This window comes from Diaporthe amygdali (genome assembly GCF_026229845.1).
Source record: "Diaporthe amygdali strain CAA958 chromosome Unknown NODE_1_length_4327563_cov_65_473760, whole genome shotgun sequence".
NCBI lineage: Eukaryota > Fungi > Ascomycota > Sordariomycetes > Diaporthales > Diaporthaceae > Diaporthe > Diaporthe amygdali.
This window is the reverse complement of record NW_026517021.1, coordinates 2,638,378-2,663,010: the sequence shown is the minus strand read 5'-3', so window position 1 is coordinate 2,663,010 and position 24,633 is coordinate 2,638,378. Positions and strand designations below refer to the sequence as shown.

The window sequence follows — 24,633 nt, the reverse complement described above, 5'->3', positions numbered from 1 at the left end:
GAATGGGATGGATGGATGGATGGGGGCGTGGTAAGATCGGGTGGCTTTGCACCTCTGGCTAATACCGACGCCGGTCACATTGGATATTGCTCTCTACATCTTGTGCCGACCAGTAAGTCCTGGACGTACGTGATGTCTCGGAAAGGTGAGAAAAGTGACCGAATCCTTTTTTTTCTTCTTGTGCCTTGTCTCAGACGGTCGACAAGATTATACGGAGACGAGGGTAGTGATCCACGCTTCGCATGACGAAATGGAATACAACAGCTTTCGTGAGCCTTCCTTGGATGGCCGGGCCTTTCCTAAAAGGGCCCGTCTTGTAATACGTCGATGCCGCCACAAATGAATATCGCGAAAATCAGCTGCGACAAACAAGAACATGAGGTACGAACAAAAACTGAGGTGTCTTGCAACAGATGCACGACATATCGGAGCTCTCAAAGCCGTGCTCAGACCAGCTTGTGTAGGACGGCGCCAGTACAGAATAGGTGGTGTGCACGGCACAAAAGGCCACAACAGCCGGGCCATCCTCATCTATTCTTGGTTGCAGTTCTGGGCAGGAGCTGCAATTCGTCCAAAAACTCGCGAATGGTTTGTCGCCGATGGACATGTCACCCAGGCCCTCGGGTTGATGTTCCAGATCGGTGCTGCGTGGATCCGTAGTCTGCATCTGGGCTTGCAGTTGTGCTGGTACGTCTGAGCTGACTGACAAACGACACAGCCTCTTCCCCCAGTCATCGATGCGTGCATTCGCGGGTAAGAAAACAGGCAAAGAACTGGGGAAAAGCAATGCCTCTACGGATAACTCCTATCCCACCGCCAGGAAGTACTGTAGTCAGCTCAGCCCTACAGCTTACAGCTCGCTGTTGGCTGTGCCACCCGCAGTCTTGGTGTGTTAGTCCGCAGTCGACGCTCTCGGCAGCCTGGAATGGTGTAACAAGCACAAGCACGACTATCACTACCGCTCTGATGAGTCACTGCAAGTCACTGCCAATGCGTGGTCATTCATCAACATCACCACCACCATCATCATCATTACTAAACAAATTACCTCGACCGCCAGTCCCCGGCGCGAGACTTTGCACCGGCGTCACCGGAACACTATGTAAGAAGCTCAAGCCCGTGACGGCGGTGATGTGAGAGCAGGCATACAAAGTCTACACTGTGTTGGTAGGCTTGCTCAACGTGTGAGACGCGTGCCTTGGCTGTGTCAGCACGTCTTACTTAAGCACTGACCGGTCGATGTGTCTCGTAGGGCGTCCCCCCCCCCCCCAGACTCTCAGCCCTTCATGACGTTGCCTTGACCCGAAAATCAGCGGGCGGGAGGAATGGGGGTGACAATGTTTGTCGTCCATCAGCCAGGCTGTCAGTGCGACAAGTCTACTGTCAGATCTGCATCTGCCTCCTTGGTGGTTGCTGCTGCTGGTGGATACGATCATCGCCATAAGACTGTTTCAGACCCAAGCGAGCAATGGCTGTGAGCGGTGATTTGTGGAACGGGGACGTCGGAAAGCTTGAAAGGGGAACGAGCAGCGAGCGCAGATTGGACCTCTCACCGGGAGCCCACCATCACGGCCTGGCTGCCATGGCTGCCCTGGTAGGCTCAAGGGTGTTTTGGGCGAAAAAGGATGCCGTAGCCACGAGTCAACTGTGACGGGATGGGCTGGGCCTGACCTGCAGAAGGCGAAAACCTAAACACGAATCGCATCCAGCGATGGGAGTAGCATGTGTGTGCATGTTTAGCCGGCCGTGTTAGGGGTCTCCTTGATAGCTTCCCGAGGCCCCACTGCCGTCATGCCGCACGAGATTCTCGATATGCACGATCACAGATTCCGAGTTCAGCTGGGCGAAACGCATCACAACATCCCGGGACGCAGTGTTCGTCCTCGTCACGAAGGTGTTCGCCTTGGCCTGCATTGACTGGTTCATTGGCCGGGCCACTGAGAGACAAGATCGTCCCGCCCGCGTCCTGCATACATACGATGGCTGGACGGACAGTCCCATTTAGACTAAACAGGCTACATCACAGACACGACAGGACCCCTATTGCCCCCCTTTTTTGGCCCTCCCCATTCCCAAGGAGCCGGGAGCGACGTGTTCGGTCCGCTGCCGCAGTGTAACCGCGGAGAGGCACGGCTGGTGACGACTCGAGGTGACTTTCCGAGACCGTCGCTAGTCGGACAATGACATACATACACGACATACACGTACCTGCAGAGTCGTCGAGAGCCAATGTCGTGCACTGCGATGGCCTCCCCGTCCATCTTCGCCGCCTTTGAGTTGCTCACTTACGGTAACGCAGCTGGCCATGGGCCGACTCGTTCGTTGCATCCGACGGCCTCCCGAGACAACCTCCATACCTAGATATTGGCAGGTGGGTTCGGGAAGCCAGCGCCAGCCACAACCATGTCGGCCGCCAGCGGATCCCCTACACCCCTTGGCCCGCGGTCTGGGATTCACAGCAGTCATGAATTGATCTGTCTCACAGTCCCGTTTGTCCATGACGAGGACTGTTCCGGTGAGGCTGCGAAAAGAAAGAAGAAAAAAATAACTAGTCTAGTGAGTCCAGGACTGCTTTTCCTTGTGACAGACGGGTAACTGTCGAAGCACCACCCAAACCACCCCACAGTCGTCAGTGCGGGCTTCGCGATTCACCACACCTGGACCCTGATGATTCTGGAATGCATGCACAGGCCCGCGTATCGATCACTTCTCATTCTGGGTCTCATCCTCGAAGTCGATGGAAAGGCCATCACAGTGCACATGGGAGACTCAGTAGCCAGCGAGGGTGCCCTTGCACCGTTGTGGGAAATCGAAATGACAATTTAAAATACAGAAAAAATTCATCCCGTTTTTGATCTATCTGGATGAGACCCCTGGCGCCCGTAGAAGCCATCCACACCTTCTAGAACGATTTCCTCGCTGACAGGTCGGATTCGACGCTGGGGTGGGTCGCTACGCAAAATTGTGTGGCACGACCCACGACAAGGTCCTGCGTTTCATCTCCCCAGAGGCAAGCTGTCATGATCAATGCCAGGGCTGCTGTCCTTAGAGGTTCTCGTCCACCTCGTACCCGGTGTGCTGGTGGCAGTCGGCGACGGCAACGAAGGATGCACAGATGTGCTTCCGAGACCGTAATAATCCCGCGGCACGAGGAAAAGCACTGTTCTCAGAATAGATGCTGTTGTGTAGCACGGCTGTGGTGCATGCAGACAGCAGGGGACACTGGGCTGGCTGACATTCCCGCGATCCTGCACGGTTCGATTGTCCAACCAGCACAGCTGACATCATCCGCGGCACAGGGCTGTATCTTTCGAGAGGCAGCCCTCTGCCACGATGAGCAAATCAGGGCAGTAGCACAATCCGGTACTGGTCTTTTGGGAGCAGAATAGGGCCGAAGCATACTGCCCTGCCCACAGCCGAGGCTCGATTCGTCGGCTTGGACCGATGCACCATCCAACTGTCAGCTATTTAGTAGGCTGATCTGTCTCACCTGCGTGCTGTGAATCATCAAGCCACCAGACCAAGCCTTGAGAGGATGGACAGCCGAGCTCTACCGGTTCTTGGCCCTGTACGGCCTGCATCCTCAAGCACAGGCACAGGCGCAGGCACAGGCACAGGCACAGGCACAAGTATACGAGAACCTCCTGGCGCCAATCGCAAGAGGGAGGCAGTTCTCGTTCCAAAGATAATTCCCACCGCCAGACACGCTGACACAGTCGTCCTGACCGAGCTCACCTGAGAGTCCCGCCGCCCCAACAGTCTCCCAGGCCTGGCCTCTCCCAGGGCTGGGAACGGAGGCCCAAATGAGCCAGGGACGGCTCGGCGATACCAAGCACGTCAAAACAATGGGCTAACCGTGGTATTCCCGGCTGCTCGTGCTGTACCGGGTACTTCAGCCCTGGGCCCACAGGTACTTACTCGCAAGCTCGAGGTACCTGCCACCACAAAATGGGGCCCGGTCGGTTGCATTGTGTACCATGTAGGCTTCCCGGCCACATGGAGAACCTGGAGTGCAGGCTAAAACGGCGCTATTCCAAAAGAGAGAGGCGTTCCTGCATTAGCAATTTTGGCACTTTGCTTCCAAGGTTCCGGGCCGGGACTACGTAGCCTGAAAGCCTGCATGACCTAGACAGAGTGCTGCTTGTGCAAAATGGCTGGCCATCTTTTTTTTTTTTTGCTACTACTGCTACTGCTACTGGCTGTGTGTGATTGCGAATACTTGCCGTGGCAGACACGATGTCACCACAACGTCTATCCGTCCTCCAAGCTTTTCAGCAAGAGATATATGCAAAGAAGCTTGCTCATATTCAACACAATTACTTGCCTGCTTGGTCCTTCAGTTCCGTCCAAGGAAGCAATCAACTTTTTTGGCTGCCGCAGATATCAAGTACCGCGGCCGCCATCCATTCTATGTAGGGTCAGGAAAACCGGTCATGAAACAGGAGAGCCCAGCAAGCGGCTGTGTTCTGGTCGCCTCGTCTCATTCCCATCGTCAACTCAGATGCAAAATGAAGCAGTCAAAATGAATTGTTTGGGATCGTTGCGTCCGCCAAATGTGACAGCGGCTCGGAAAGCTTCCAATTCGTCAGTGTCCAAAAGCATGTGCCATCGTATCATTGAGCTGCCAACCGGAACAAGAATCCACACTCACCGGTCCAGGTTGTGAAAGTGCCTGGAGGCAGTCATCTCTCAAAAGGAGGATCGCCTTCACACGAAAAAAGCAAGATCGTCGTATGGTTGTGACCTCATCGAAGAAGTTCGTCAAAACAACACCATATCTCACCTACGCCATCCCATGAGCTTTGTTGCCGTGGGTGATGCTTATTCAATTGAGCTGTCGCATCGGAATGGACTTACTTGCTCACCTTGTTTCCACACGCGCCGCCCCATGGAACGGTAGCTCCGTGGTCCCCGGTTGAGCACCACTGCCAGGATGGTCCACCGTGAGTAGACCGTCCAGTTCTCGGTGTACTCGCGAACCTTCACCGATCTTCACGGGGAGGCTGCCAGGGATTCATTAGCACTATCAGACTTTTCTGCAGTGCGCAAAAGCGGGCGCAGCAAGAGGGGGCCACAGTGCAACAGGTCTGGCCAGGGACCCGAAGTCTAGTGGTACTGTTTCCACGGATTTTCCTTGTCGACTGCACGTGGCAGAAGAGGTTCGGAGCACGTTGGGCCATGGCACGATCCCACAAAGGAACTGCCGAGAACCATTTGTGAAAGGAACCAAACGGCGGCGACGATCTGGTTGAGATAAGATACCGCCGTCATAAAGGAGCCGTCCATGCCATCAAGGGGACTCAAACTTCAGCCTTGACAGCCTTGCCGACGGGGCAGCACGGATCCATGCCGTGCTGTCACCACGCAGTCGCGAGGGTTTGGTGGGTTGGCACCCAGTTGACAGTCGCACCAAGTGGGCATCTTCGGCGAGGACGAACAGGTGTGGAGCGCTCAGAGACTGCGGGCTCCTCCAGCCGGCGTCTTCGATCCTCTGCCCCTGCCGCTCAGTGGGCCGCCGCCAAACCTTCTGGAAGACAGTTTATTATTCCCCGGCCAGCAGCCCTGTGAGGTAATCGTGATTGACCGTCGTGATGGTGGGAGATAATTTCACAGCCTGTCATGAGTCCATTTACACGAAGTTACATGCAGACCCACCGGCCACGCGACCACAATGCAGAGCAGTGGATCGGCACCTAGCACCCGGTTCGTTATGAACCGGGCCTGCGGCACTGCCGAGCGAACGATTTTGGCCAGCGTGCTGTGGGCCTTCAAGCCAGTAGCAAATCTCACCGAGTCTTCTCGGTGAGCAAGGATCAGGCGCTGTCCCATTCTCTCGTCCATTGTCTAGACCGAAACGCTGGGCTGTCGAGGGCCTCGCTTGGTCCCGCGAAGGGCACCCTGTGGGTAGTGTGTGCAGAATCCCTTGTCCTCGCCCAGCCAGCCGGTCACAACCGTCGGCAGATAGCCCAGCTGAACGCAATTTGCGAGCTGCACGGCTGAGGCATCGACTATCCTCAGCCTTACTGCTCAATTCTCCTTGCTTGCACCTGGAACAAGGATCAGGATCTTCAGGGCCTTCGTAGGCTTCTAAAATCAGCCTGGCGCCAAGGCAAGGTTCCAAGTTGATGACACCTTTCTGGCACGCCAACAGCAGACATCGCCATCTAGCGAGCACTAGGGAAACAATGTGCCGGGCGCCTCTGTACCGGAAGCCCAGCCGCGCTGTCAGAGGTGCATGAGAGATCCCTGCGCTCTGGCCACCTCGTGGTTTCCGGGGAACCATCCGGCTTCGCATGCGCTCCACTTGCCGCCATGCGGTTCATCTTTTCTCGAAGGCTACTAATTTGGAAAGAAATACGGAGCGCCACCGTTTATGTGGGCACAGAGCAGCGCTCGCTTTGCACGGAGGCTGGGGATCCCAAACCAGTTTGAGCATAATGCTGGGATAGGGCTAGCTTTCGGTCGAACCTGTCACGGTGAATGTTCTGTCGGGGCCCCCTACGAAATGGGAAACACTCACCATGCTGACGTATTGGAACAGGGCGATGCTCACCGGGTTTCTCGGTACTACTCTGCCCTCTATAGTGCTGGCATTATGCGCATCGCACGTGGTTTGGTCTCGGCTCCGAACGGTTGCATTGCAGGCGGCCCTGCGAAACGGTGCTGCTGGGCCTGCTGGGCCTGCTGCTGGGCCTGCTGCAGGGCGAGGGGCGATCAAATTGACAGGCAGTCCTTGGGCCACCAGGTCGCATTAGAAGCCTGGGTTAGGTGTCCGGCTTGTCTCCCCCGACGTTTGCAACCCTGTTTCGCCAGCTCCTGCAACGAGGCGCAACTTCGGGCGCGACACGAGGTGGACGGAGGCTAGGAGAAAGGATGTGACAGCTACGCAGTGCCATCCGGCCTGGTAGGCAGTTGATACCCGGAAGCTTAAGGATTTGCACCAAGCTGGGTGCCAGATTCCGAGAACTTCCCCGTGGCTTTGCCTGACTTCCAGCTGATCCTTATACAGAGCTTATCTTCATTCCCGGACTTCGCCTTGCAATGCCATTCCTTCTCTCTCTCGAATGATACTATGCAAGCACGTTTGACACTGCATTATTCAGGGTACTTGAGTGCGGTTTCAGAGTCAGCTACGACTTAACCCCTATCGTCCCGATTCAACGACGCCCACAGATACCGGACGCCTCTGGGTTTGTCGGAGCCAAAAGAGGAGAGCGGGCCCCCTTGGCCGGGTGCTGGCGACTGCGCCGCGATCAGGTCCCCACGGGCATTGAAGTCTAGAACTGCGGCGGGACTTCCCCTTATTGCGGTGGCCAAGGCGGGCGCTCGGGAAGACCTCACTTTGCCCCCAGTGTCTTGCTTTCCAGGTCAAGGTGAGCAGACTCGGCCTCACGTAGCCGCATGAGCGCCGCGAGTCATCCAGAGGAGGAAGCCCAACCTTCAAAGGTCAAGCAAGAGGCACTGGATCCGGCGATAGCTTTGCGGGCCGCTGATTCGAGAGTGCCGGTCGAGTCAAGATTGGCCGCCTTGTATGGCGGTCTTTGAAACGCAGCTACAGGAAAACTTTAAAGCTCTTCAGCCCGGCGCGCACAGAGCCTGGGGCCGTTGAATACGGGAGGGTTGCAGATTTGGGTTCGGAGCGAGCTTCCAGGCCCCCCAGCTGGCTCTGACTGCAGCATGTTCCAAGGTCCCAGCACAAGCTACCTGGAGGGGTAACTACGAAAGCTTCAAGATTCCGCGGTGGCGCCATGACAAAGATTCTCCAGTGAACAGACCCCCGAATACCACGAAGCTTGTGCTCATTGAGGCCATAGTGCGCTCGGGCCGGAGGCGTCCTCATTAATACCAAACGTCAGAATCAAGAGAGAGTTCTGAGCAATCGAGATCTGACTGACATGGTAAAGTTCACACCAAGGTGAAGGTGTGCCTATAAAACGTGCGATACGCGTAGTAAATATCCACAGGCTGACATGGTATGGTGTGTTCACCTTGAGGCAGACCAAGGTGAGCTGCAGCCGCCCAGACAGCACTGGTGCGGTGCGTTGGACAAGGGGGAGCTTAAGGGGCGAGGGGGGGTTGTGGGTGCGAGCCCCACATTGGTTGAGCTGGTTGGTGACGCCTCTTCCTCCACATGGCACTTGCTGTATGCTGTTAGTTAGGTAGTTCACCGCAGCGTATGTACGTACAGTACCTTCGTCCACATCCAAGCTCCATCCAACGACGACGACGACGACAAACCACTCACGTACATCTAAAAGACGACAAATAATTGACACCAGCAGGCAATCCTGCAGTACCCCCCACGTAACAACAGCGATCCAAACCGGCTGTTCTCGACTTGCTGCCCCTCTCCGACCAGTAGCCCCCCATCGACACCATCGCAGCCTACCTCGCCATCATGTCCATCATACAGCAACACACGTCTGCGTCGCTCGGCGATGCTTGGCGTACCATCAACATCGACGCGCTACAGGAGGACTCGTCCGTCAACTTCGACACCTCGACCCTGCACCCACCCCTGCCCGAAATCGGCGAGGCCGAGGTGCGCTCGCTCGCGGGGCAGGTTCGGCAGCTGCTACGCGGCGGGGACGCGGAGGGCGCGCTGAGGGGCTGCCTGGAGATGCCGGTGTACAACGGGAACGACCTAGCAAAGGTATGAACCAGCCCTAGACATCCCGCCTGTCCCCTCGAAAGCTGGTAGGAGTGGGCTCTTGGGAAAAGGAGGCCCTAGGCGGAAGAGACAGGCCGTGTGGGGAACGGCGGATGGGATGTGACGGGAGCTCTTGTTGACGCGTGAAAACCGCAGGATGCACACCTCCAGACCGTTGTCGAGGTCCTCCAGTCGATCAAGGCGAGCGAGATGACGCCCATGCTCCAGCGCATATACCAGGGCGACGGCGGTAGCGAGCTGCTGGATGTGCTCATGAAGTATCTGTGCGTTTGTCCCCATTCGGCAGTGCCGACGTCTACATATCCCCTCAACACACGAGTTCACGTGGATCTGAGCTGACATGGGCTTCTTGTCTTCTTTGATCAGGTACAAGGGCATGGCATCATCATCAGGAGGCAGCGCCCCCCGAACACCCACCAAAGTGACGCCCCAGGCCACGGGGTTCAGCCAGGTCGGTGGCCGACCAGGCGCGGCAAACGAATCCGCAGGCGCAGGCATGAGTGTTCTGTTGAGCTGGCACGAGAAGGTGGTCGACGTGGCCGGACTCGGATGCATAGGACGGACGATGACGGACTGGCGAAGGGTGTAAAGATGCCTGCGTGGCTGCTCTACGACAGCTGGAAAGGACTGTCTCAATGCTGCCTGGCTCGCACAGACCAAATAGGAGATCATCGTGGTCGTGCCTTTGCAGTTCAACATATCAAGGGGAAGAATGCATATTCTAGAAACGCAGACAGACGGCGTTGTCCTGGTAGGACCCTTCATTGGTTCTACGCAAGTCCCACGGCGTCTGGTAATTTGAGGCTTACCATCCTAGATCTGTTCAAAAGAGGCACTTTTCTTTCCGATGAGAACAATGCAAAGTCATTCTAGATGCCTTCCAAGTCAGCTCCCTCGCTGCCATTGATTGACGCACGTAGCTGTATTGCAATAGACATGACAAGCTCGTCAGCGTCATCGGCGAAAAGCCTAGTAGTCTAGGCGTTGCAGTTTCTCAAGCACATAGCAGCACTGCCAGCGGTAGCCACTTCCAACGTTTACGAGCGCCGAGCACAGCCATAACACTCCACCTGAGGTAGTCTACTGTCAGGACAGTAGAAGATAACAAAGCACTAGTGAGGAATAACTCGATTCCCTGCCTGAAGTTGTCACCAATGATGTGTACATTATATAGGAGCTTGATGGCTTTGAAACGAGTTCAACCAAGTCCTCTCTGCAGATAGTGACCAGAATGCGCTGGTGATGCGCATTTTGACCTCAAGTCCACAACAGACGAAGTTATCTCCTGACCATTGGGCTACTGAGCCAACCAACCACTCCCTTCTGCATAGCTGTTTCGTCAAAGAAGCTGGCTCCCAACCCAGGTAAGTTGCTGTAGACGACCGAAATCCCATGTGCCTAGTGTATCTTTTCGTCCCACTCCCTATTTCTTCTCGAGAATATCCTTGAGGTTGATCTCCGCGCTGCCCCGAGCAAGAGGTTCAGCCTGGGTGGGAGAGTCATGCCATCCAATCATGTAAATGATCCTGAAAGTCGCAGGTATAGACCCATCGTCGTTTCCATGAAGCTCACGGTAGATCGCCTCGTTCGCAAGGAGGACGTCCCTGCCTATGGCGCCCGGCTCCCGACCCAGGACGGCATTGCTCTCGCCCATCTGCTGCAGGTCCTGCATCAGCTCGAACGTGTTGGGGTAGTCCACTACTATGTCGTCGACGTCAACCGTCAGCATCTTGAAGCCCGCCTTCTGCAGCAGGCCACCGACGTCCCTCACGTCGGCGAGCGGAGACACGCGGGGCGACAAGCCGCCCTTGCGGTCCTGCTCTGCCAGCTGTAATGACGTCCGCAGCTCGAACAGCGTGTCCCCGCCGAGCATGGCGCCTATGAAAGGGCAGTCTGGCTTCAGGATATGATTGATCTGCGACAGCACGCCCGGCAGGTCGTTGATCCAGTGCATACTGAGGCTGCTCAGGACCAGGTCGAAGGAGGCAGGCTCGAACGGCAGGCTCTCCTCGTCATCCAGGACCTGGCGCGTTATGTCCAGCTCCTTGTTGAAGGGCAGGTCCGCGTCGCGGTACAGCTGCGCGTGCGACGATTCCGCGGCGACCAGCTCCGTTATGCGTTCCGCGAGGGGCGGGGACGTGGGCTTCGCGGGGTCCGGGTCGGGATTCGAGCGAGCGAGGGCGCGGGCGACATTGCAGGTGTTTGCGCCCAGGTCGAGGGCGCGTGGGAAGTGTCGCTTGATGTCCTGCAGCGCGAAGGGGAGGCAGTCAGCGCATTGGGGGCCCGGGAACAAGTCAGAGGGAGTAGAGAACCCACCAGAAGACGCTCGCAGAGCCTGTTGGCCACCTCATCCTTGAGGTAGTCGGCCTGCCGGCTCCTCTCGACATCAGCAGCAGCCCTCTCTTTCTGCTGCCATTTTGATCGCCTATTGAAGACCTCGAACACTGGGGATCCCGGGGCCTGCGAGGCGAAGCTTCGACGTGTCCAAGCTGCCCCTCTGGGGATTTGGGTAGCGCGGACTCTTGGTAGGACCGGAGTCATCTTTATACATTCACATTGTTGTTGTCGCAGGAAGAGTCTAGAGGAAGGTTGTTGCTGCGTGGTGGGGTTAGGAGGCAAGCGGCCGGAGCTCAAGACGTCATGCACTCTACTATTACGGTTTGGCACTTCACCGGCCCCAGATGTCTCTGTAATAGCGTGCTGCGGGCCAATTGAGTTGTTCTCGACAGACGACTTACATATCTAGATACTTAGGTACTCTGCGGCACACTTTGAGTGCCTGTGGAATCCCTGAATGCGGACAGAGTTCCTGGTCTACCAGGCCATAGCCGCTTACAATGAACATGCGTGCTCCGGTGCGTCAGACAACAACCGAGCCAGCCGAAAGAGCTTGGTCCTGTGCGAGTCTCGAGTCTGTATGAGCAGGATAATATGGCCCCTGTATTCTTCTCTTGCACGATATTGATCCATGAAATTCCAGATGAATTGGAGAGAAGCGTAACCGACTTGATGACTTTTGAGTCCAAGACAACTCCCGGGCTGACCAGGCGGATGGTTCTAGTTCCAGAGCATGGGAGTCCCCAGCAGGGATCCAAGACAGCAAGCTGCAGGTCAATTTCAAGGGTCCGTGCTTGGCTAAGCAAGCAGGTGCAGTGGTGCAGTGAGAGTGACAGAGCCGAACCTCGAGGCGGCCCGCATAACTCCACAGTCGAGCCCGACCATCGATCCCATCCCCTTTTGACATTGAGGACATCGCATCGAGCCTCTTCCGTCTTGTCCATTCGCATCGAGTCCCGCTGCGACCTTACTCCTTTCAACCGAGGATACGGATCCCTTTACTCACCTCCTACAACATGCCGTTTCTGTACTGATTCCACGATCATCTGAGCATCAAACCCCTTGTTTCCGCACGCCCGCTGCGGTCCCTCATGGGTAATTCGGCTCTCGCGTCCATCACGCATCATCAGCCTGACCGTACAATTTGACGACCCCTGGTTTACTACCACGATCAAGACGGACTCCCTTCTCTGAATATCACGACGACACAATATCGAAGCCACTCGATCCCAAACACCGAAAATGTCCTCCTCCGCAGCCGCCGGCTTCCTAGGCCGGTCGAGTAGCAACAACTCGAACATGCGCGGCCTCGTACAGTTTATCGCAGATTTGAGGAACGCGAGAGCTCGTGAGCTTGAGGAAAAGCGCATCAACAAGGAACTGGCCAATATTCGGTGAGGACGCACGCGGCTCCACGAAGCTCTGGTCGCGAGACCACCACTCTCCACCACGTCCCAATGTCTTGCTGACCTCGAATTCTGTTTATAGTCAAAAGTTCAAAGGTTTGCGATACTTCCCGTCGACGATAAGCTCCACGCGACCACCCGGCTAACTCGAAGTAGATGGCAATCTGAGCGGGTATCACAAGAAGAAATATGTTTGCAAGGTGCGCGCCAGCAAGAATGTCTCCACCTCGTGTAAGAGAAGCGGCTGACCGTCGGGCCCAGCTCTTATATATTTACATTCTCGGTTGGAATGTTGATTTCGGCCATCTCGAGGCAGTGAACCTCATCTCCGCGAACAAGTACTCCGAGAAGCAGATTGGATATCTGGCCATGACGCTCTTCCTCCACGAGAAGCACGAGCTGCTTCACCTGGTCGTCAACAGTATACGGAAGGACCTTCTCGATCACAACGAATTGTTCAACTGTCTAGCCCTGCACGCGATTGCCAATGTTGGCGGGAGGGAGATGGGAGAGGCTTTGAGCGGCGAGGTCCACAGGCTGTTGATCTCACCGTACGATTCATCCCCAACGCACTTGTGACCCGAGCTGACTGTACGCGCAGGACATCTAAAGCCTTTGTCAAGAAAAAGGCGGCACTTACTCTCCTCCGATTGTACAGGAAATACCCTGACATCATTCAACCGCAGTGGGCTGAGCGAATTATCTCTCTGATGGACGATTTAGATCTAGGTGTTGCGCTGTCCGTCACCTCTCTCGTCATGGCGCTGGCACAAGATAATCTAGACCAATACAGAGGAGCCTACGCGAAGGCCGCCGCCCGTTTGAAGAGGATACTGATTGACGGAGATTACGCCGCCGATTACCTCTACTACAAGGTGCCCTGTCCTTGGATCCAGGTCAAGCTTCTGAGGCTTCTTCAATATTTCCCACCTTCAGGTTCGCAATCCACCTCGTCAGCCCGGCTGAATCAGAAATTGACAGTCCCTGCAGATGACAGCCACGTGCGAGAAATGATCAGATTGTCTCTGCAAAAGATATTGGACCTAGCTTTAGAGACCAACAAAAATGTCCAGCAGAACAATGCACAGAACGCGGTTCTGTTTGAAGCCATTGACCTGATCATCCACCTGGAGACGGAGCAAGCCCTAATGCGGCAAATATCTCAGAGGCTCGGTAAATTCATTCAGTCTAGGGAGACGAATGTTCGGTACCTCGGCCTGGAGGCCATGACACATCTTGCGGCACGAGCAGACACATTAGACCCCATCAAGCAACATCAGGACATCATCATCGGCTCGCTGAAAGATCGCGATATTAGTGTCCGGCGAAAGGGGCTCGACCTACTTTACAGCATGTGTGATGCTTCCAACGCACAACCAATCGTTGCAGAGCTGCTACATTATCTGCAGAACGCCGACTTTGCCATCAGGGAAGAAATGGTACTCAAAATAGCCATTCTTACCGAAAAGTACGCAACCGATGTGCAGTGGTATGTCGATATTTCCCTGAGACTGATCGCCATGGCTGGAGATCATGTCAGCGACGAAGTGTGGCAGCGTGTCATACAAATTGTGACAAACAACGAGGAATTGCAAGTATATGCGGCAAAGAACGCCCTGCAATACATCAAGCAAGATCATTGCCACGAGACCCTTGTCAAGATAGGGGCATACATCCTCGGAGAGTTTGGACATCTTATTGCTGAAGACAAGGGCTGCAGCCCAATTGAGCAATTTTTAGGACTGCATGGCAAGTTACCCGCCTGTTCTTCTAGCACACGCGCCATGATCTTGTCCTGTTTCGTCAAATTCGTCAATCTCTTCCCCGAGATCAAGCCTCAGCTTCTGCACGTCTTCGATATCTACAGTCATACGCTTGACTCGGAGCTCCAGCAGCGAGCATGTGAGTATCTCAGTCTGGCCACCCTTCCAACAGACGATCTTCTTCGGACGGTCTGCGATGAGATGCCTCCATTCCCAGAGAGGCAGTCAGCTCTGCTGTCTCGCCTGCACCAGAAGCACGCAAATACTAGTGACAAGCGCACCTGGGTTGTCGGCGGGAAAAGTGCGAATACAGACGCCCAGGAGCTTAATATGGCTAAGAACTCAGGGCTCAAGAGGACTTTCAGCACGCAGTCCCAAGCTAACGGCAACGGACATGCCAACGGGACGAATGGTACCAACGGTCACAAGGCCGCTAGCGACCTTGCTGGGCTCAACATGGCGAATCTTGGATCCGCGGAACCCAAGACAAAGCCACCAAACCTGGCCAGTGCGGCTCACTTGTCGCCCGGTTGGGAGAAGGGCTTCAACCGATTACTGCTCAAAGCTGACGGTATCTTATTCGAAGACGGCCAGATTCAAATCGGCGTTCGATCAGAGTATCGGGGTCAAATGGCTTGTCTCATAATGTATTTTATGAACAAGACACCTACCATCATGAGCTCATTCACCACGACTTTAGACCTTGACGATAGCGACAAGGGCAACTTGACGTGGGATGTCAAGGGCCTTCCCGATACTACCATTACCCAAGGCAACCAGTGTCAGCAGGTGATCATGTTTGAGGCAAAGAGGATGTTTACGAAGAGTCCCACAATGCGGATTAGTTATCTCGCCGGAGCTCTGCAGGCTCTCACACTGAAACTGCCCGTCACGCCACACAAATTCATGGATCCTGCAGAGCTTTCAGGGGAAGACTTCTTCAAGAGGTGGAAGCAAATTGGTGGGGCTCCAAGGGAGGCACAGAAGATTGTCGGATTAGCTCCTGGCAGCCGCGATAGAGAGATGACTGAAAGCTCCGTACGTTCGGTTGTGTCTGGCTTCAGATGGGGCATTCTCGACGGTGTCGACCCTAATAGGAAGAATTTTGTTGGCGCGAGTGTGATGCATACCTCGGAAGGCGGCAAATTTGGGTGTCTGATGAGGTTGGAGCCCAATTATAGCACGCAGGTAAGACTGTCTAAAGGAAATGCGCGTACCGTCCTTGTAAAGCAAAGCTAACCTCTGCCGCAGATGGTCCGTCTCACAATCCGGGCTACGGATGACAGTGTGCCCAGTGTGCTGCTGAAAATGATGGAGGAAAGGATTGGAGCCGGAGTCTCGACTCTGCCGGAGACCTTTGTTGGCCCAACTCCACGAGAGATATCAGATTCGTTCTCAAATATCATGGTGCGGGAATGATTGTCTAGTAAGCTGAGGGAAGTATATAGTAGCACGTTGTCGTGCGACAGCATGTTGAGTTGCGTGGAGTACACCACAGTCGAGCATAGGGCGTTCTTGGACAGCATCGGCAAGGTTCTTTCCATTTCGCTTTCAAACTGAGATGATGGCGTCGATGGATGTGGTATCCTGGTTTTGGCCGGCATGCCTTGCGCTGCGACCAACAATTCCAGGTTTATCCGTCCACATTTGCGAGGACAGCGTCTTGATATATGGGGGATTTAATAGCAAAGTGCCCGTCGCTCACGGCGATTATCTAATCTCAGAAACGCCTTCGCCATTCTTGATGCAATTAGCCTGAGTGATCTTGTGATCGCAGTCTTGAACGAGCACCCACAAACCCTGGACGGCGTCCGCCCACCGAGTTCTGTACCAAAACTCAACCCCACCGTACGTTCTCAACCCAAACAGGTGTCCTTCATACCACAATCTTGGCCTCTGACTTGGGGCCCCTCACCCCAAAAATTGTGCTGCCCACCCTGACTTCGCTACTGCCCATGGCGATGGCGCCCTCGAAATCCTCGCTCATGCCCATGCTCAGTTCCAACTCCCCTTGGTCCTCCCTGGCAGCCAGCAGCTCGCCCAGCTCCGCCGCGACGAGGTCCCGCTGCTCCTTGAGGCGCACGAAGTCCTCGTTCTCGGTCTCGGCCGTGGTGGCCACGCTCCGCGCGATGGCGCCGATGGTCATGAAGCCCAGGAGGTGCAGGTGCGGGCACTCGGTCAGGATGAGCCTGGCCAGGGCGACGACGTCGGCGCCCGGCGCGGCGCCCGACTTGCTCTCCTCGCCCGAGGTGTTGACCTGCACGTGCACGCTGAGCCTGGGGACGGCGGCGGCGGCCGGCGCGGCGGAGGCGATGAGCTCGCCGCGGGCCTTGTTGAGCAGCTGCGCCTTCTTGGCGCTGTCGATGCTGGACACGACGAAGAGGTTGGGGATCTTGGCCAGCGACTTGCAGTGCGTCGACTGCAGGCCCCCGATGAAGTGCCACTGGATGGACCGCGGCAGCAGCTCCGCCTTCTGGCTCAGCTCCTGCGCGTAGTTCTCGCCGAAGTGCACCTGGCGCGCCGGCTCGCCGTGCAGTGCGAGGATGTCGTTGGCGGGCTTCAGCTTGGACACTGCCACCAGCCTGACCTGCGGGCGAGGGTTAGCCTTCCCTTCGCTTCACTTCGCCTGCCTTCGGTGCCGTGCTCCTTCCTGCCCGTTGCCACACGGGGCCGTCGTCGGCGGCAGCCAGTCTCGTCTCGGATAGTCCCAGGCATCGCAGCACGGCCAGAGATGCCCCCAGGTGAGACGAGGCTGGATGTCTTGAGGTTGCATCGCACGCGAGACTTACATTCCGGCCCTTGGCCACTGATGCAATCCTTTGCTGCACGTCTTGCAGCTGTGAGACGAGAGCCTTGGCTCTGACGGCATCTACCTTCATCTCTGTCTCGGTCATGCTGGTGCCGATCGACACCCCGGGCAGGATGGAGGGCTGGAAGGTTCGGGGTCTGGGGTAAATCTTAATGAGTAAATCGGGGTTGGGCTGAGATTGCAACGCTGTGCCTTAAAAGTATAATGTTGTCTCGTCGCATTTCAACCTGAGTGTGTATACTCATAGGTTCGTGTGGTCGGGTCCCCTTGTCCGTCGACGAATTCGCCAAGTGGGGCACTACCGGCACGCCCCTTTCAGTCACTGTCTTACTCGGGCATTTATCCCGACCATGTGACATGAATCCGAATGTACAATGGTACAACATTTCGACATGATCACTTGGTTTACGGGAACTGATCCAATACATAGGGATGTTTGTCGGTATCACTACCTGTTGCAATCCATTTCAGCAGAATGCGAGCATCCCCTATGCGGCCGCACTACCGCATAGCAGTCTATAAGGCGCAGAACTGCCCTATTTCACTTCACCTTTTGGCCTACAGTAAAGGTGCCAGAATTGAATACAATGGTACATACTTGAGAGTTCAGTCGAGAAGTCGTGGTTGTTTGAGTGAAGCATCGTGGCTTACACCGCAATGCGTAAAGCAGAGCCCGAGTAAGTCACATAAGTCTATTGTGGATACACAATAGGACGTAAGTACCTGTTCACATTTCATATCATTTTTTTAAAAAAAAATAGTGCCGGTAGACTCCCAGTGTAGACTTACTAAAGCATACCACGTGGAACTCAATCTTAACCGCTCAACGCACATGTCTTAATGCCGATCCATCTGGCAAGGCTGTCACCATATCAGAGTACGTTGAGTCAGATATTCCAAAGACACTATCGATCTTTACCTGGAGAGGACAGTTTTGCCTAGGAATCATAGCACAAATTTTCATATTTCCATATCTCCCGTCATTTCTCATTAATACTGTTGGGTAGTATGATCCAGCTCGATGCAGCAGACGTTCAAGCGTCAAGATTCGCGGCAAACACCGCTCGCATGGATATGTAGTCTGAGTCAATTGAGATTGCCTCTCGAAACCAAAATTCCGAGTGTCTTGTGCTTGCAACGTGTGATCTTTGCTATCAATTGGGTTTAAAAAAAAGACCTATGAACAGGTATGCTGCCGGGTCGTGTGGGAAAAGTTCCTGACTTGGTCCCTCCACACTGCATGTCAAAGAAATGCAGCACATAGGTATCATGTGTCATATGCGGCCAGGCAATTGAGGAATTCCTCAGTGTATCGTTCAGTATTGCGCTAGCTTTCGACCAAATAGATTGACCCCTTGAAACCTATCGATATGATACGACATGTTGTGCACGCCGTGGCTGGTCAGCAATCACTGACACACATGAGAACAATTGAACAGCAGCCTCCCTAGCGTTCATCGAGCCATTCATATAATCCAGACAGTAATTTGCTTGTTGTACTGGCTGGTTGCGTATGGGCTGGAATTCTTTTACGAGGTACCAACATTGTATTAGCTAATGAATGTACATGGTTTAAGGACTTGCGCGATATGTGATCAACGGCTGTAAATTGAAACGAGCTACTTTTGCGTTCTCTGGCTGGTGACTTTTCGTCAAGAAGCAATCTCACTCAGAAAGGACTGTCCGTTTAGAAGAGGAGCCAGTGGAAAATAGATTGCTAATATCTCAATAATATGACATGTATTATTGAACAATTTGTCGAAGCAATGTAGATACTTTGTACGCCGTTCTTTAGCAGAAGCACCCTCGATTTTCTTGGCTCGTGTGAAGTATAATCCTCAGCAACCGTGAAGACTGCGCTGATATGTGAGAGCCTGGCCTGGAGTTGCGATTTCATTTCCAGATGCTGTTGTGAGAGTGGTCGTCCTTGTCTTTGGACGGTCTCGATGTATACTCCAACGCCCTACATTCATCCATGATCGGTCTCACCTCTTTAGAAGAAAATTTGGTAATGATGTTGTTAGCCGTAGCAATTTCTTCTTTTTGCGGGCAACTAGTGACCCTGCCAGGCCCAATAATATCATCATCAGTCATGTTATACGGTCATGCCGGCTGTGCTCCCCAACAATTCCTATTGGCGGCAAAAACGCCAGTTTCAGCAAGCACAATGTCATTCACCCGATCTTACTCTAAGTGGGAGCTTGGAGTTCCCGAATTGTGCAACACTTCGTCTCCAGGTCTGGAAAATGTCAACTTTCCGTGCTTCACGTCGATGCCATCCAGCGCCTTGATTCTCCGGGCCAGGCCGCGGGTTGTTGAGAAGAAAGTTTCGACAAGCTACGACTAAGGGTTTGCATCTTGACTAAACGATTATCTAACCAATTATGCATATTACCAGTCAGGTCTGGTTCTCTGGCCGCGCAAAAGCGCTGGTGAGCATGCTGCAGTCTATGGAACACTCTCAGCGCCTCAGCCTCAACATGCACCATGGCACAAACTAGCTAAAAACTTAATCCTACTGCATCAACCCCTTGTCTGCGGCCCTGATGCTAACTTACATCTGGCTGAGAACTTGCAAGTCATTGGACAGGTCAATGCTGCAGGTACACCGTATGTCCCGAGCAAGGTACCCTCTTGGCAGAGAAATGAACTTCCGCCAGAGCGGCGTGACATCGAACACAAAGTTCCGAGACTGATGAGTTAGCGACTCGCGACATCACCTGAGCCCATTCTGGACAGTCCAGGACCATCTCTTTGCATTGTCTCCCTCTCTCTAGCTTCACACATTGCTACTCTCTCCCCTATTTATATCCCGGAGTCTGGGTCGAGACCGACAGCCATGCATCAAGTTCCGGACACCACCACAGAAACTCAGTTAGGTTCCAACGAACCTGATCAGCAATGTGCCGCCGCCGTCCCCTGAGCAGCTCACGTAGCATTCACCGGGGAAGCGAGCGCCAAGGCCCAAGAGCGGAATGCTACCGTAAGGGGCTGAATCTTCAGCCGCCCATGTGCGCCAAATGCCGGGCACATCCATGCATGCCACACACGCCTTGGGCGACCGGCCCCGGCTTTGATATTGGGAACCCGGCAGGTGTCGTCTCAGCCCGGAAACACATAAAAGATGGGCAGAGTTTTGGTCTTGTCCTCTTCGGGCTGCCAGAGCACAATGCGGCTCTAGCCTGACCTGACTGTGGGCTCGATTTGCCGTCGACGACTCTCTCTAGATGGTGGACCAAGGGGGTCGGCTGCTTCATCTACGATCGATCTGCAGTGCAGCCGGTGGACATGGTTGTACACACGGCCATTGGACATCCTGGAACAATGGAAGAGCGGGCAAAACGAACATCGGGCGACACACGCAACACAAACGAGTATTTCGAAATAGTTGTATTCCCGTCTTCCTCTGTTGTGGGTTTGGTGATAGATACCTATGGGTATATCCTCCATTTCCCACTGCCGCGGGTAAAAAACAATTCTCCAAGTTGGAGTGACAGGCTGGGCCGAGTTAACTGATAGTGCGAACAAAGCCTCCTCTTATAAATGCAGACTCAGCGCCTTTTTTTCTGCCCTGCAATGCCACGCAACCAAATACAAGGGAAAAAGTTGTCGCGAGAAATCCAAAATCCAAGACGAAAACCAAAGAACCCACGCGTTTTGCCAGTTCTCCCACTAGAAATGCAAATAAGCGCCTCGTGGTCCAAAAACGCCGTGTTCTCGACATCGCTGTTCCCGCTCCTTTCTACTACCCGCGACGTGAGTAACTGTTAACTTGATATGCAAGCTTATAAATGCAAATATTACAATGCTGGGGTATTGGGAGCCGGAAAAGGAAATTAATAGCCGGTGACACCTGAACGTGAAATAGTTCCCTTCTTCCTCCGCGGCAGGCGCTGGGTGATTATGGTCCTTGTATTGGTCCTTTCCGCAGCAACCTTGCGTGCTTGAGCTGAAGTGCCCAGGGCGAGAATGGCCGTGTGGTTTTTGGTATAGGCCGGACGAGCATACGCTTCTTCTGCGAGCCAAAACCATGTCGTCGCTCCTCATTTGGAACAGAAGCCTGCTTACTCAATGTCCATCTCGTCCGGGTCTTCTTCCAAGTATGCAAGCTGGGCCCAGACCCTCCAATGCAGGATGCCCAGGTGGGCAAGCCGGACGGCCATGTCCTCCACGAGCTCCTGCAAGGCTCCATCTTCCCTCGATGACTGTCCCGCCTCGGAACTCGGGTCACAGCTGCCGTCTTGCCCTCGTGATGATCCCGAGCTTCCCATCCGCCCACCGGTGGCGACAGAGAAAAGGGCAACGCCACTGAGGCTTCTGAATTCCTTTACTCGTCCGCTGAGTGACCTCATGATCCTGCGGTGGAACGCAGCCTCAACAGCTTGATATAGATCGCTGTTCATCTCGCCAAGATGCTGAGCAAGCTTGGCCTCGAATCGCGGCAGAAAGTCGTGTGGAGCGTTCGTATACCGGAAGATTTGAATCGCTAACGAGGGAACCAAGCCTTGCCACCGCTGCTGGGGTCTTTGGTTCTGCGGAGCCGTGTTCAGCAGGGCAACCAGCGAGTCGTAGACAGTATTGTCTTTGTCAGTTTTTGACTCGGTGGTGTCGGCTGACGAGGGCGGCTGGAGAGTGATGTAGCCAGAGCTTCGGGGTGATGAAGTAGCGGAGCCGCAAGCCGATAGGGCAAGACTGGAAGGCCGGGATGTCGATGTGTTAAGGAAGCTGAAGTCGCCCGAGTTCCTGTTGCTATGCACCCCAGATTCTTCATCCGCCACATATGATGGAACCGAGGTTGGAGGTTGCACAAAGGACGGCGTCACAGAAGTGATTCTCGACACACGGTCTAGATCGTCGTACAACCTCATACAAACCTCCAGATTGATGGCGTCGAGCATATCAGAACGAAGCTTGACTATGCGCTCTTCATCAAACAGGAAGGTGTTTGGAATAGTCTCCTTAGCTGTCGAGGGTAGGATCAATTTCGCCAAAGCCGCGAAGAATGCAGCCGTCTCCCCAAAACTTCGGGTGTCTTGAGGCGCTCCCGAGTTACACCGCAACGCCTCCGCGTACCACAACCGTGCTCCACTGATGTCCAATCTATTCGCGGCGATTTTTTTGTAAAAGAATCGCTGCTCGAAGTGCACAGTGTCTTCAATGAGCATCGGCCTGAGGCAACGTATCTGGTGGTTTGCAACGTCCAACTTCATCGCCTCGAGGACGCTGAGTAGACTTCGCATACCCTTCACAAGCTCAGCCATGTCGTTGTTGCGGTTGCCGTTGGAGAGCTCGTTGTACATCTCGTCCACCCACTCATCACGCATGGGGGCGCAATGAAGCTTGAGGACACCTGACAGCCAGGAAGCCACCTTTTCCAAATCTGCCATGCCCTGATGAAATTGTTGCATCAGGAGCTCCACGTTGAAACCCTCGTGAAGGAATTCACGGTCTCGCTGCGGTACCAGAGTCTGTATGATTTCCTTGACGGACTTTAATAGAATCGGCAAGCACCAGTCGGTGCCGGTGGGGTACTCCCTGCTGAACGCTTCCCGATCTACCACAAATGAAGTGAGCTGGTCACGCAGCGTCGTCCAGAACTGGTTTGCCTTCTCCTGCTTTCTTCGCCCTTTGTCCCCGTCGAGGTTCGGTCGGAAATGAAGTTCCGGGTCGAAATTTATGTCATGTCGAAGTTTAGGATTGTGTATGATCTTGGTTACGTCCAACTCGCTCAACGTTGCCTTGGTCACAGGTGGTTCGAGCGGTCGAGGTGGGTGAGAAATGTGACTCCTAGGTTCGGGCGTCCTCGTGGGAGCGAATTGACGAGCCGGAATGTTCTCGGACTGGATTAATGGACATGATGCCACCGATGGAGCCGAAGAAACAGATGTATTTGACGTTTGGGATGTTTCGGACTCTGATCGAGGGTGTTGTAGTACATGGTCCTCCGGATCGGTCGACGTAGTACTTATTGTGTCCACTAATCTTTCTGCTGGCGCGGTCTCATTCTGAGATTCGGATCTTGAGTGTTGCGATATGTGCCCGCCGGCGCCTTGATCGGCCATGTCTCCTATGACTCCCCCAGGTCTAGCTGGTCTTGACGCTTGACTTGAAGGGGTGGCACAGAAATAAAAAATCACCGAGTGAAAGGATTGGCGTCAGTAATAGTAAGCCAGTCGCCCGGTTTTGACCAGATGACCACGTCCGGAGATCGACAGGAAGACACAAGAGGATCGAGGACGAAACCACAGATCAGGCCTGGGTAAAAAAAGAAAAGTGGCTGTAGAAGCAACGGCATGCGGGTTAGCCTAATTATCTCTACTCCGGGAGGGTTGTGGTCAGGCGTGCTGTTGCTGCCAGACTAACGAGATCTCATGCAGCGGCCGGCCGCAGGAGTGCCCTCTCGTGCCCTGGAAACCTGCAGACAGGCTATGCGCTTCGAGGAGAAAGGCGTTGTGTCCTTGAAGGAGAAGCAAGAAGAGCGGAGTAAGATGACAGGGCTATTTACTGACCTGCTGTGTATCGCAAAAACGTCGATTATCCGGCGATTCCTATTCGCAGCTTTACTTCGTCGTTGTCGTCGACTGCAATTACGATAAGGCAAGAGGGCTCAACTAGTGGTGGTGTCGAGGTTGGTTCGTGTCGTCCAGAGGTACAGTATGGTCCAGGGATGAAGACGAACTGTCTGTTTGCAGAGAGGAAGATGCAATGATTATCGGAAGGAAGGAAGGGACGAGGAACCGGGCGGGTTTCGTTCGGCGTGTAACAGAAGCAGCGTTGGTATGGCTGCGGGAGCGTGCGGAACAAAGAGCAGGAAACCGAGCCCGGACGGAACGAGGCGCTGGTCCTGTCGCGACTCAAGCCGGCAACCTTTGAGGACAGGAGGCTTTAAGTTTTGGTGTGAGAGCCAACTGTCCGTGCAATGACAGTGGTTGCCCCTGAGCGTCTCTAGGGGTCAAGGCAGGGCGGTTTGAGGCGAAGTTGCCCTCACCACGGGATGGAAGTGGGCACGGGAGTACGGACGGGATTCTTGTATCGGGGCCCTTGGTGGGAGGAAGGAGGCGGCTTGCAGACTGAACGGAAGCGATATTTAGAGTAACACAGAGTCACTCATACGCATATGGACGGACAGGCACACTTCAGACCAAGGAGTGATGAGTTGGTTAGACGTGAGTTGCCCGGATAAGGTAAGGCGAGGGTAGCGTAGTTGTATCAAGTATCCGTGGGTGCTTTCTCGGTAGGCTGATGTACAGTTGGTGCTGAAACCGCTCTAGGAGACGGGCAGCCGAAGTGATGAGAAGGAGGAAAAGAGAAGAAACTCAGTCAAAGAGAGTGTCACTGGTGGAATGAGTGGACGAGGTATCCGTGGGTTATAAGATACGCGGTATGGCGAGCTAAGCGGATGGAGCCCAAGGTAAGGGCGGAAAGGAAAGGAAAGGAGTCGAACAGGAAAAAAAAAAAGTTCAGTCAAGCATGAAGGCGAAATGGAGAGAGTGTCAGTCAGAATGGAGGAGGGAAGAAAGGGAGTGCAGGAGAGTGCATGCATGGCATTGCATTGCATTGCGTAGCGACAGGACAGGACAGGCTGATGAGCGAGCAAGGGAATGGCCTCGATCCAGTCAGTCCAGTACAACCCAGCCAGTCAGTCTG

At 54.4% G+C, this 24,633-nt stretch overlaps 6 protein-coding genes across 6 annotated transcripts; 3 read left to right on the top strand and 3 right to left on the bottom strand.

Annotated features, from left to right (window-relative positions):
* Positions 1-376: 376 nt before the first annotated feature.
* Positions 377-2,005, top strand: J7T55_006381 (uncharacterized protein; the record flags this gene model as incomplete). Its single annotated transcript, XM_053143676.1, has 5 exons — positions 377-381; positions 719-753; positions 904-1,102; positions 1,456-1,594; positions 1,769-2,005. 5 exons carry the CDS (start codon positions 377-379, stop codon positions 2,003-2,005), a joined length of 615 nt encoding a protein of 204 aa, XP_053001146.1.
* A 6,393-nt stretch (positions 2,006-8,398) lies between these two features.
* J7T55_006380 (uncharacterized protein) lies at positions 8,399-9,260 on the top strand (the record flags this gene model as incomplete). Its single annotated transcript, XM_053143665.1, has 3 exons — positions 8,399-8,653; positions 8,807-8,934; positions 9,038-9,260. 3 exons carry the CDS (start codon positions 8,399-8,401, stop codon positions 9,258-9,260), a joined length of 606 nt encoding a protein of 201 aa, XP_053001145.1.
* An 834-nt stretch (positions 9,261-10,094) lies between these two features.
* On the bottom strand, positions 10,095-11,212 carry J7T55_006379 (methyltransferase domain-containing protein; the record flags this gene model as incomplete). Its single annotated transcript, XM_053143655.1, has 2 exons — positions 10,095-10,916; positions 10,988-11,212. 2 exons carry the CDS (start codon positions 11,210-11,212, stop codon positions 10,095-10,097), a joined length of 1,047 nt encoding a protein of 348 aa, XP_053001144.1.
* A 1,038-nt stretch (positions 11,213-12,250) lies between these two features.
* On the top strand, positions 12,251-15,596 carry J7T55_006378 (uncharacterized protein; the record flags this gene model as incomplete). Its single annotated transcript, XM_053143644.1, has 6 exons — positions 12,251-12,402; positions 12,497-12,510; positions 12,571-12,645; positions 12,731-12,965; positions 13,016-15,365; positions 15,429-15,596. The coding sequence occupies 6 exons, from the start codon at positions 12,251-12,253 to the stop codon at positions 15,594-15,596; spliced, it is 2,994 nt and encodes a 997-aa protein (XP_053001143.1).
* Positions 15,597-16,053: 457 nt separating this feature from the next.
* On the bottom strand, positions 16,054-17,071 carry J7T55_006377 (lanine racemase family protein; the record flags this gene model as incomplete). Its single annotated transcript, XM_053143633.1, has 2 exons — positions 16,054-16,764; positions 16,967-17,071. 2 exons carry the CDS (start codon positions 17,069-17,071, stop codon positions 16,054-16,056), a joined length of 816 nt encoding a protein of 271 aa, XP_053001142.1.
* A 3,979-nt stretch (positions 17,072-21,050) lies between these two features.
* On the bottom strand, positions 21,051-23,048 carry J7T55_006376 (uncharacterized protein; the record flags this gene model as incomplete). Its single annotated transcript, XM_053143622.1, has 1 exon — positions 21,051-23,048. The coding sequence occupies one exon, from the start codon at positions 23,046-23,048 to the stop codon at positions 21,051-21,053; it is 1,998 nt and encodes a 665-aa protein (XP_053001141.1).
* Between the last annotated feature and the right edge of the window lie 1,585 nt (positions 23,049-24,633).